This window comes from Hippopotamus amphibius, chromosome 4 (assembly GCF_030028045.1).
Source record: "Hippopotamus amphibius kiboko isolate mHipAmp2 chromosome 4, mHipAmp2.hap2, whole genome shotgun sequence".
In the NCBI taxonomy this organism is placed as follows: Eukaryota; Metazoa; Chordata; class Mammalia; order Artiodactyla; family Hippopotamidae; genus Hippopotamus; species Hippopotamus amphibius.
The window spans coordinates 84,178,085-84,191,204 of record NC_080189.1 but is presented as its reverse complement, the minus strand read 5'-3'; the positions used below and the strand labels follow the sequence as shown (position 1 = coordinate 84,191,204).

General features: G+C 40.2%; 1 protein-coding gene across 3 annotated transcripts in view; it reads right to left on the bottom strand.

Annotated features, from left to right (window-relative positions):
• Positions 1–13,120, bottom strand: part of NRCAM (neuronal cell adhesion molecule) — a 311,821-nt gene that overhangs the window by 67,590 nt on the left and 231,111 nt on the right. For all 3 annotated transcript variants that reach the window (XM_057730323.1, XM_057730324.1, XM_057730325.1), the window contains exons 4-7: positions 11,231–11,431; positions 6,087–6,192; positions 3,983–4,179; positions 2,210–2,332 (exon numbers count right to left, since the gene is read on the bottom strand). In XM_057730323.1, the coding sequence (XP_057586306.1) occupies positions 2,210–2,332; positions 3,983–4,179; positions 6,087–6,192; positions 11,231–11,336 (532 nt within the window). In that variant the 5' untranslated portion in view covers positions 11,337–11,431. The remainder of the gene's footprint in view (positions 1–2,209; positions 2,333–3,982; positions 4,180–6,086; positions 6,193–11,230; positions 11,432–13,120) is intronic.

The following is a 13,120-nucleotide window of genomic DNA, read 5'->3' as shown; positions in this document are numbered from 1 at the left end:
GTCTCCACGCAGAACCACATGCTACCTCCAAGGTAACATGCTAATGGGAGACTTGGGAGGGTGGGAGAGCAGAGCAAGACAATTCCCTAAGGATGGGGAGGGGTGGACAGACATGAAACTGCCTAATGAATGACTTCATTTCTTTGTGCCTTGGTTTCCTCATCTAAAAAGTGGAAAGAGTCATCCGAGATGCTTCCTGGGGCCGTTGTAAAAAATGGATGAGATAACTTACGTAAAGTCTTTAGCAAAGGGACAGGCACTTAGTAAAAGTCCCAACAATATTAGCTGTTGTTATTACTACTATATAGAAAATAATTGACAAGCATCTACTGTATGGCACAGGGAACTGAACTCAATATTCTATAATAACCTATATGGAAAAAGAATCTGAAAAAGAATGGATATATGTGTATGTACAACTGAATCACTTTGCTGTACACCTGAAACTAACACAACATTGTATTTTTTTAAGCTCTTTATTGGAATATAATTGCTTTACACTGTTGTGCCAGTTTTTGCTGTACAACAAAGTGAATCAGCTGTATTTATACATACATCCCCATATGCCCTCCCTCCTGTGACTCCCTCCCACTCTCCCTATCCCAGCCGTCTAAGTCATCACCCATCATCGAGTTGATCTCATGTTATGCAGCAACTTCCCACTAGCTATTTTACATTTGGTAGTGTTTCTATGTCTATGCTACTCCCTCACTTCGTCCCAGCTTCCCCTTCGCACTCCCCCCCGCCCCCGCGTCCTCAAGTCTGTTCTCTACATCTGCATCTTCATTCTTGCCCTGTCACTGGGTTCATCAGTACCATTTTTTTTTAGATTCTATATATATGAGTTAGCATATAGTATTTGTTTTTCTCTTTCTGGCTTACTTCGCTCTGTATGACAGTCTCTAGGTCCATCCACCTTGCTATAAATAACTCAATTCCATTCCTTTTTATGGCTGAGTAATATTCCATTGTGTATATGTGCCACATCCTCTTTATCCATTCATCAAACACAACATTGTAAATCAAATATACTCCAATATAAAATAAAAAATTAAATTAAAAAATACTAGCTGTTGTTGGGGATAAAAAACAAAAACTGAATGAAAAGACGTCACACATCTTGAACTGCTTGATTTCCTTTCCTCTATGGGCTTCTGCTGGGAAATGGCAAGTCCATTTTACCAGTTGTTCACTCTTAGACTTTGGGGTTACCTTTGATTCCTCTCTCTCGTGCCTCCACCCTGACCCCAATAAATCCTGGACGATCTACCTTCAAATTATATCTGGAATCTGACCATTTCCTTTTTTTCCTTTCTTTCTTTTCTTTTCTTTTTACGGCCATGTAGCATATGGGATCTTAGTTTCCCGACCAGGGATCAAATCCACTTCCCCTGCATTGGAAGCTCGAAGTGTTTACCACTGGACCACCAGGGAAGCCCCGGGAATCTGACCACTTCCTACTCACTTGACTGCCACTACCCGAGTCCGAGTCCCAGATCAACTCTTACCCAGATCACTGCACAGGCCTCCTAACAGGATGCCCTTCTCTCCCTTTTGTACTCTCTATTCTCCACACATGAACCAAAGTGATGCTCTTACTATTTGTTTTATTTCAGGTGAAGCTGCCCCTTCAGTGTCTCCCTACTTCATTGAAAGCAAAATCCAAAGCCCTTCGCACTGGAGCGCCTGGACTTTCCTGACCTTTTCTCTCACTGCAGCCCTTGGGTCAGTCAGCCTGGCCACACTGGCCTCCTGCTGCTTTTACACACACCAGGGATGCTCCTGCCCTTGGGGCTTACACTGGTTTTCTCTTTCCACCCAGATATTTAAGGGCCTGCTTGCTCTTTCATTCCTGTACATTTCTGCTCAAAACTCTTATTTTTCTCTGTAGCACTTATTGACAACTGACACATATTTTCTAAATGCATTTATTCTCTGCTTCCTTCTCTTCCCCCTTCTATTCCCACTGCATAGAATACAAATTCAGTGACAGCAGGACCTTGTTTGATTTATTTTGGGAGGTCCCTGGTACATAGTAGGTGTTCAATAAAATAGAGTGATTGAATGAAAGGATATGTGATTTATTTTCCCGAGCCTCTCTAAGACATTTTATAAATATCTTATGAATCACAAGAGGTAATAATTTATTGGGACAAGCCAATAATCATAAGACTCTTGAAGAAAGAAAGCTCATATTTTCAGAACTTACAATTATCCATCCAGAATATGATCGGTGGTGGTAACCCAATTGGGGGTCTGCAGGGAAGTACCAAAGACTGGCCACTTCGAAGTGTTATTGGTTCAAGTTTTTCTTTGGTCCACAATGGTGACCCTAATGAAAGAAAACAGCAACTTCTAAGTTATTTCTGCATTGAGACTAAAAAAATCACTAGAAAGAAAGATAAACCAAACTTTTGGAGAAACAGTAACTCAAAATCTATGTACATTAAGATAACAAAAAAAATTTTTAAATAGTGTTAAAAAATGACATTAATAGTATAAATTCTGAGTCAGCAATTCCATGTCTAAGAATTTATATTAAATAAATCCTTAAGTAGATACATAACAATTTTGCTACAAGCATGCACCCCATGAAAGAATGAAAAACATTTCTATGTCAAAGGATTTGTTAAACAAATAACTGTACATCTACACCTTTGAATATCAGTGTTAGATACTGTATAAGTATACTTATTTATAAGATTAATATAATATATATATGATATCTAGATAAAGCCGAAAGCATCATAAAACAGTACTTCAGAATGAGCTTTTTTTGACATGTACGTACATGTCTACCTAGATAAAAATAGAAAGAATAGTAATTTCCTTGAATGAAAGGATTTGTGAGTAATTTTTCAATTTCTTTTTTGTTCATTTGTAATTGGTTTATTCTATAATGCACACGTATTATTCACGTAATAAAAAAATTTTTTTAAATGACCAGAACTTCAAATGGTCACTGTTCTTTAAATACATGCTCTTGGGTTGTTGAAAGGATCTGGGTACTGACTATTGCACAAAGAGCCACAATAATATCAAGATAGTGAGGCTACTTTATTTGCAGTGAAAAATTGAAATAAAATTGCTTAAAGAAATACATGCACCCCAGTGTTCATAGTGGCATTATTTCCAACAGCCAAGACACAGAAGCAACCTAAGTGTCCATTGACAAATGAATAAAGAAGATGTGGTACATATATACAATGGAAATATATTACTCAGCCATAAAAAAGAATGGAATTTTGCCATTTGCAGCAACATGGATGGACTCGGAGGGCATTATGATAAGTGAAATAAGTCAGACAGAGAAACACAAATATTGTATGATATCACTTATACGTGGAACCTAAAAAATACAACAAGCTAGTGAATATAACAAAAAGAAGTAGACTCACAGATACAGAGAACAAACTAGCGGGGAGCGGGAAAGGGGGAGGGAGTTAAGAACTACAAAATATTATGTATAAAATAAGCTACAAGGATATATTGCACAACATAGGGAATATAGCCAACATTTTTACGATATCTATAAACAGAGTATAACTTTAAACATTGTTAATCACTATACTGTACACCCATAACTTTTATAATATTGTACATCAACCATACCTCAATTTAAAAAAATGTTCAAAGAAATAATATGTAGACCTCAATTACCCATTTCATACCTAATTTATTTCCATCTGGCTGTATGCAGTATGCTTGTACATAAGATTCATGAGAAATTAATAATTAGATCAATTCGAGGAAGAAACACTTCTCTTACCCTGGTGTGTTATTCTGGATCTGTACAAAAGACACACCGGATTGGCAAAGCACTAGGCTGAGGAATGGGGGTAAAGTGGAAAGGGCTGATGATTTTAAGAGTCCTGGAATCAATACCATTGTTTTCTTATAATGGTATTGGATGATGTAACAGATGCTGGCGTTGGAGCCATACTTTAGAAAGGGTGCTGTTTGGTGGACAGGTCTGACTTACTGGATGGGCGGATGACGATGTTATTGGAAACTGCAGCCCCGCGTTCATTCCTAGCTGTACACTGATAGACTCCTTCATAGGTCTCTGCTTTCCCCTCGCTCATGATGTTGATTGTGAGGGTTCCTGAGCCAGGCTTCATGGTGACAAGAAGGTCTTTATCTATGTCAAAATGAGTCCCATTTTGGGTCCAGGAGAAGCTGCCCAAGACATAAAGGTTAGGCTTGTTAATGGTCCAGAAAAACAGGATTTTTTTATCCTTTAACAAATTCTGAGCAGTTTTATGGGTTTCTAAATAAGGATTAGATGTTAATATTCAGTAAAAAGCAATAGGTTCCATACCGGAAATGTTTCATTGAATTTTGACCTAGAAAAAAGTACTGGCCACACATAGCAAGGTACACGTCTTCATCAGAAGTAACCAAAATCTGACTCAATAAAGAAATCATGCATACAAATCACCTGTCATTTTTCAAAGAAAATACAGAAAGTAGGTCTCTGAGGCACACTCTCTTAGAGCTTTATTAGCATTTTTATTGTAAACGCCATTGTTCGTAGAATTGATAACCTGTCTATAAAAATTTGCTCTGGGCTGAAGTGTAACAAGAAAGGCCTTCATAAGTACTAATATATGTGTGTGTTTAAAAGTGATCAGACCAGAGTCAAGTTACCAAAATGCAAAGTGTGGGCTGGGAGGAGGGGAAGAAACATGAGTTCAATGGTGTTTTAAATGTCGGTTATTCAAAGTAGTCGTTGTATATAAAATACATCTTAAGAATTTTTAATTCTAGAGATGATTTTGTAAATTTCTCAGGAACTATTTCAAACTGTCGATTGAAAGTCTTCTTTTCCAGTTTTATTTATATAAAAGACTGCCTTATATAAAAGTCACAGCACTCAAGTAATCAAATACTTGATAAATGATCCCAAATCAACAATGGCCATGCTCTTACAAAAGCATGAATCTCTAAACTTTCCCATGATTTCCAAGCCCTCTTGGATTTCCCTTCCCACTGCTTATCCTTACAGCAGGGGTTGTCACAACTCCTAGAGTAGGAGGCAGAGGTGGTTGGTGCTTCTGGTTTATCGTAGGTAGAGGCCAGGGATACTGCTAAATATCCCACAATGCACAGGAGAGCTCTTGCCTCAACAACAACAAATTATCCAGCCCAAAATATCGACAGACCTGAGGTGGAGAAATCCTGCCTAACAGAGAGTTACAGGAGGTATTGTGTTAAACTAAAAGGGGCGTCATCAAAGGACATCACATTAGGGCCTGAGTGCTCGAGGGTTTCTAATAATATGACACAATAGATTGTTTTGAAGCCAACACTTGACGGAAGTTTTTGATATACTTTGGTATTTAGTACCAGTTAATTTTTTTCTCCAGTGCCAGTCTGTGACAGATTAATAAGGCTGGTCATAGACAAACTCAGAAATAAAATATTGAGAAAATTTCCCTCCTTTATAATGTAAAAAAAAATCCACATTATCCCTCCATAATAATAATCCACCTCTCCAAAGCTTCCATATGTTACTGGACAAGTTACAGATCATCCACTAGGAGCTGTGGGACCTTGGACAGGTTACCTGGCATTGCTGGGCATCAGTTCCCCATCTATAACACATACGGGTTGGACCAGATAAAGTCTCCTGTCTCTCCCGACTCTAAAATGCTAAGCAGTGCTCGTGCCAAGTGCAAATGGAGAATCCTGAGTGCCAAACGCTGCCATGTTTGGAAAACCACTTGGGGCTACTTTATAGACTTCTAGAGAGCTAGCAGAGATCTTAGAAGTTGTCAAGTTCACCGTCTTTATTTTACAGATAAAGAAACAGGCCCATAGAGAAGGAATCTGCCCATGTCATAAGGCCATCAGAAGGCTCTTTCCACATCCCCACAATTTTTTAGCATGTCACACAAAGGTATCAGTTCGGAAATGCAACCATCTGGGTTTTTAAGAAGAACCAACTGAATGTAACTAATAAGCAGAGACACAAAACAATGAATCTACAAATCATACTTTAATAACATGCAGGACCTGAAATTAACTTCAGCATGGATATCAATGCTTCTTTTCAGTATTATAACAGCAGAACGCACACCCACCTTGGAGGGGGTTTCCCTTTGGCCTCACACTGGATTACAATATTCTCCCGGGGGTCAATAATGTAGTCTTTTGGAGACTGTTGAGTAATGGTCGGAGGTTGTACCACTTAATTGTAGAAAGAAGAACAAGGTAAACAAATAAATCATTTAATATCATAACAGCAATCATTTTTTTCTACATCAAACTCACTTACCCTCAACGAAATATGCTCCAAAGGTATTAATTTCTACGGTGGCAACACACACCTCAGCAGATTTTTAGCTAAAAGACTCCTAAAACTTCGGAGTCAAGGCCTAGCTCCCTTTTGGGAACTTTACATGTGCTCATAAAGCCCATTTTCCCCACACTGAAAGTTTGGGAAAGTAATTACCAATATAAGCTTAATATTAAGATAGTTTCATGTCTGATGTAACAATGAGAAATTTCTCTGATACCTTTGGTTCAAATGAGGCCTTTCAATGAAAATTAAGTGATGAGGTGAATTTGCATCTTTCTTAGGAAAGAGTAACGGCTTATAGTTTATTACTGGGCTCATGTAAATGAATACATACATTGGTAACAAATATATTTGAGACGCTGACGTTAAAAAGATGGTTAAAATTAGAGACTTGACGTGTCTTATTAGAGCCACAGGTAGGTGGCTACTAGGAACAAAGATAAAACAACCTTCTTTAGGAGAGAAATTGAATTGGGAAGCTCTCTGTTACAGGAAACAATATTCTCATTTCTCTTCAAAGTGTTATCTGATCATTTATTATCAAATCGTAGGGAGAAACCATTCTAACCCAGAACAACTGAATCTGAAAAAAGTGGTACTGTGGACATTTGATGTCCAAGTCACTCTAAGATGACCACATCTTCCTTGTTGTGAAACCAGAATCACAGAGTATAGAACAGGAAGGGACTCGAGAAATGATCTATTTGGACTTCTTTTATTGCTCAAGGCAGCAAAACAGCTTGACTAGGAAGGCACAAAGCAGAGAAGAGAAGCGAACTCTCCCGGTAGAAGCCACTTTTCTCGCACAGCTCTAAGGAGAGCTGTTTACACAAACCAGTGATTCTCAACCAGGGGCCATTTGCCCCACTCCTCGGGGGACATCCGGCCACATCTAGAGACAATTTTGGTTGTCGCCACTGGGATGGGGGTGGTCCTGGCATCTGGTGGGTAGAGGCCAGGGATGCTGCTAAACGTCTTACAATGTACTGGACATCTTTACCATGTAAAGACTTATCTGGATCATTTAAGTTTTTCACATTCTGAATCGTCCCTTTCCTCTCCACCTATGCTCTATGCTTCCTTTGTGAAACTTCTTCCACCTGCCAATCAAGTATTTCCCAAAGCTTAACAACTGCCCTCTGCTTTTGTCTTTCTTTCCTGTGGTGAACTGTTGCCAGGGCTAAATTTCCATGTTCGATGCCTTATAAATCAGCAAACATGGTTCTCTCCTCTTGTTTTGTCTGCAGTCTCGTTCACCAGACATCTCTAACTAAATATCCAAATAACACCTAAAATATAGATCAAAAATGAAACTCATAATTGCATCACTTATTGTGCACCTATTAACTGCAGTGTGGATTTCAACTCCCTTTAGTGAGATCCATCCCCTTCCTCATCCCCCTGAGCCAGCTGCTCTCCCCAGCCTCTAACACTGTCGGAGGGACCCTCACTCTTCAAGCCATCAGTTACCAACACTGGTTAGTAGTTTGGCCCAGTGGTTAAGAACTAGTCTGTCTATTTCTTACCAGCTGTGGGACTTCAAGCAAGTTTCTTAACTTCTGTAAGCCCTCATTTCCATAGAGGGAAAATAGGGTTTAAAAGTAGTATCTACCTCCTAGGGTTGCTGGGAAAATTAAATAATTTGTGTAAAATTCTTAGTACATGCCAATACTACAATGGTTCAGTGGTATTAGCTATATTTAAACTGTTATCACAATCATTTTTATTTAGACCGGCTTCACTCTGGAGTGATCCTTTAGGCTCTGGGAGTACAGAGTTTAGAGGATGAAAAAAAGCCTAGAATTTCCTGCTCAGACACTGGTGGGCATGGTGGTGTGTAGGGGGATTTTTAGGAATGACTCAGCCCAATCCCTTGTGCTTTCCATTGAGTGACAGAGGTGCAAGGCAGGTGGTTTCAGACCCACAACTTTTATTCACATGTCTGTAACGGCTGGCTTAGCTGCCACGCATAACTGCTAGGAGTTTACCATCTAGATGTACCTCTCTGCCCAGTGCTTAGGTCATCTGGCAACTAACAAGGGCTTTGAAGTAACAAGGGGAAAAAGTGATTTTATATAATTTTCCTGCCTAATATAATATCAAAGAATTTTTTTCAAATGCCTGAAAACTATGTTTTTTAGGAAGATGATAGATGTTGCCCAACTGTCGGAATCAGCAGTGTTTGATTAGAGCATGCCACGCAGAGATGATGTGAGTGGGGGCTGCTTGTCTTTTGCATAGTTCTAAATCATACTCAAATTCTGTGGGCCATTACACTGATGACACTTAGAAACACCAGTCTACCCCGTGCTGCAGGATGAGGAAGTATGAGAGTGAACCTGGGTGAAGCATTTGCATGCACCGACCTCCTATATACACCCAAAGACATGTTTTTATTCCAGCAAACCTTTACTAGCATTTAGAACCAGACATTCTCTTCAAATTCTGTGAATTTTCTCACTGAGTTACATCAGATGTGAACAAAGCTCAGAAGTTAGCAGCGCAGAATACTGGTAAAAGAAAAACAGTAATACCTGAGTCTTCAGAATTCATGCAGGGAATAGATTCAACCTGCTTCTTGGAATTTAAATGCAATGGATAGCCACAGTAAACACACATGCTTAAAAAGACGTTAGTCACAAAAAAAAAATCATGCGTTAAATTCACCGTATTCATTCAAAAGCAAAGTCAAATTTTCACACTGCCTGGTAATGACGGAAAGACACTTACAGTCTTTGAGAAGTTTTGCTTTTTCCCCGTCAATATCAGCAGGTGCGTGGGCAAACAGGATTAAAGAAAACCAGATGTTAGTAATAAGAACGTGAGCACCCTGAAGATAGAAGGGGCATCTTGTCTATTTTATTTGACCTAAGAAACCAGTAGAGCAAAGGTGGAAGTTGTGAAGTAGCAAGAGAAAGAAACTCCCATTACAGGTTTTATTTATTGCCGCAGCAGTGATTGCTACATAAACATATGGAAGAACAAAAGGGATGCTGTAGGCCAAAAAATGATTCCGTCAGGAATAGGAATGGCTAATTTCATTCCATACATGTGGTGCTGGACACGTAATTATGTTCAGTTTGAAAAATAGCTGAAAGCTACAATTAACCTGAGTTGTCACATACCATGTTGTGTCTGATCCTAGTAACCCAGACATCACCACGCACGTGGTGATGATACCTAGCAATGGGACACTGCGACAGCGACGGTGCTCCATCCAAGCCAAATCCAACACTGATTTGAGGTTTTTATGTTTCCACACTTACTCCCCAAGCCGGGAATTGCACTTCTCAGACTGTTAGCATGTTTCTGCTTCAGAATTCCTCAATCACCCAGGGTTTGCTAGTACCCACCCTGAGGAGCAGCTCACGCAAAGGGGGTGTAAGGAACAGGGGCGGAGAAGAAATTACATCAGCATGCAATTCACGTGATTCTGCTGTGCTGCCTGTCATCACTACCCACAAAGGTTAATGCAGGAGCACCTGGGCTGTCCGTGACTGTCTTTCCATCATGGTTCTGCCTCTTCCCCATTAGCAGAGATAATTGAGTTAGCCGTAGGTGACTGTTTCCCTTTGATTGTTAGATTGAGCAGTCAGATTGAGGGGGAATATATTTAACAGAAGAGAGAAAAAAAGCATTTCTCTCAAATGCTTCTCTCTCTTGCCTATATATCTGTTAGGGCAAATACTTACTTAGGCATTCCAATTCCAAAGGGTTTAACCAATCATATCATTTTTTTAAATTGAAATTAAGGTCACTGAATGAATATATTTTGAAAAGAAGCAGAATGTTGCATCTTCTTGTACTTTAGGCTAAAGATACACAGCAAAGGGAGTCGACCAAGTATGGGGCCAATCACATCTCTTCTTAATGTCTCCCTACTGGCAGTTGCAACCTCTTTGGCAAAAAACAAAACAAAACAAACATCTGACATCCCAACAATTGAATAGCCCCGGGAAAACGCTATCTTCCTTGCACCTTGCAAAGCATGCCAAACAGATGTTCTATTCAAGAAGCTAATGGATTGGAAGAGGCTGTGCAGATTAGGGGTGAAGAATAAATGAATTCTGAGGTCAGTAATCGCCCAGACTTCTAAGTCAGCTTCCCACTGCATGTAAAGCCACCCGCCGGCACCTACCATTATCTCCATTTTTTACACACAGGCCACCCAGCCCAGGGAGAGTGCGGTATACACAATGCTTTATTCAGGAGAGGGGGGGCTCCTATAGGAGCTGTGACTTGCTCCATTTCAAACACAGTTTTGTCAACGAGTGGTTTTATTCTCAAAACTGGCATCTTGGTCTTTGATCACAGTTTTTAAAACAAGACCTTTCATTAGGCTTTAGATAAGATACATTTCCCAGCTCTAAACTCATATTTAAGATTCAAAACTCAAAAGTGAATTTTGCCTTGTCTGAGTCAAGAGAAGTGAGTCGTGGGTAGTTTGGGGATACAGAGGGGCGTGGGGTTGGCTGAGATCTTTTCCCTCTCAGCATATGGAGGGAGAAGGTGGAGGAGGGGGAGGGGACAAACGGGGACGGGGAGTCTCCGCGATCACTTTAAAGCGATTCCCACAGTTTTCTTGCACGAGGGCTTCTGTGAAGAGTCGCCTGTTGGGAGGATCCCAATTCCCGCCTTCTCAGGTCAGCCCCCCGCCCCCATCACCCCCCACCGCGCACCAAAAAGCACCTGAGGGGAGGGAAAGAGAATAACAGGGAAGGAGCCATGTGTCTGACCCATTCAGGGGCCACGTCTAGGGTCTGATTCTTCATGAACACCGGGCGCTGAAGGTAGAAGCCACATTCGTTTTGATTCGCTTTTCAGGATCCCACAGACATCTCCTCCGTCCCCACGGTTCAGAGGGACGGTAAGTGCCGGGGCGGGTCTGGCTCCTGGGCCTCACAGCTTTGCAACGTTAATACTTACGATCAAGAGGGACTTCCAGTGCGCTCATCACCTGGCACAGGAAGAGCATCAGGGGCGCTCTGCCTGCAGATGAGCACTTCTTTTTCGGCATGATTTTAAGCGGCATTAGCTGAACTCCCGCTGAGCCCCACAAGCTGAATTTCCTTTTCTTCTTTCACAAAAGATTTGTGTGCAACGTTGAAATAAATCTCATGCGGGAAACTGAAAAAGGATAGAAGATGAATTAGAGTGCATTATTTTAAAAAGGAGGAAATGAAGAGAGGAAGTCTGCAGCACAGACGATCAGTTTTGTATTAGACATGAACTCTAAATGGAACTCTAACTTTTAAATATTTCACTCTGAAGACTGGAAGAATCATTTATTCATAAATCGGGCAAAATTAGGTCAGAGATATTTGTAGTGATGTCAAGCAAAATTTGTCAGCTTTTCCATCCTTCTGGTTTTCCCATTTTAAATATCTGCGTTTATATCAGAGGCTACTACGTTCCTAATAGATCAGGACAACTTGGTTTATAAATCGGTTAGAAGGTGAGACTTTGAAGGGGAGGCCTAGTGGCTTCTCCTTTCTAGAGATTATCTCTGGGAAAGTTCAGGGCATAGTTGCCAATTTGCTTCACACCCCAAACACTGATTTACTGGCTGAGTCACCAAGAATTCTGGCCTTCTCCATCTCTTACCTAGACCATGGCAACACATATGCCTGGGCTCTGAGTTCCAGGTCTTCTTCACTGAAGTCACCCTCCTGAAGAGTGCTGATTACTTTTCCTAAAGGGTCTTTGTTTAAACACTGGGAGTAAACCCCTGGGACCTACCCAATTAAGTATAATATATCCTGAAACAGGCAATTAAAAAACTTCAATGATCTGGCCTCAATTTATCCTACCAACCTCATTTCCTCCTATTGCCACATAAGTAGTCTTTTTTGTTTGACTCTCTGATTCTGTTTTTCTTTTTTGGCTCAATCCTTCAATATGCTTTGAATTTCCCCAACTTCTTGCCTTGGTTTATCCCATTTCTTTTATCTGGAATGTTCTCCTAACCATATTTCCTCATCAAGTCCAATGGATTTCTTTATACAATAGCATTTATTGGGTTGGCCAAAAAGTTCATTCAGGTTTTTGGTAACACCTTATGGAAAAACCTGAACGAAATTTTTCACCAATCCATTAAAATGGAAACATGAGCTAATCACTCAAACTAGAAGTCATTTCACGCTCTGAGAAACCCTGAAATGAAGTTTGATTCATTGCATATATTATACAGGTAGATATACAGTGATAAACTTTTTTGGGGGTATGCGCTCTCTCTCCCCTACTCCTTCAGGCAAAGATTGAACCTCTCCCATCTTTGTATTCCTCTCCTATCACCTAAGATAGGGTACCTTGCACATGAAATGTATACAAGAGGACATAAGTACAAACACAGAATACAGACCTCTGTCCCACAGCAGATTCCTACCTGGAATGATGGGTTTAATCACACCTTCTCATTAATAGAGAGGTGTGAGTGGCCAATGACTCTTTCTGAAGAAGGTAGGAGGAATGTCATTATTATAAACTAAGGTCGTTCATATAGCTTAATTACTGAATTATTTGCGTGATTTTTATTATTTGTGTAATTGTGTTTTTAAAATGTCCATCTTTCCCACTCAACTGAAAGCCTCCGAAGCATAGGGACCAACATCTTTCCTGGGTCCCATCATGTCCCTAAAGCTCATCACAGTGCCTGGCACATGGCAGGGGGTAAATAAATATTGGTAGAAAAAATATGAAGAGGGAAAAAGGGAAAGATGAAGTTGTATTCAAATAGGCACTCTGACCACAGTCTACCTAAGGCTATCTTTATATTTATACTACTTGGTTTGAAAACCAAACTCTTGTCAATATGGT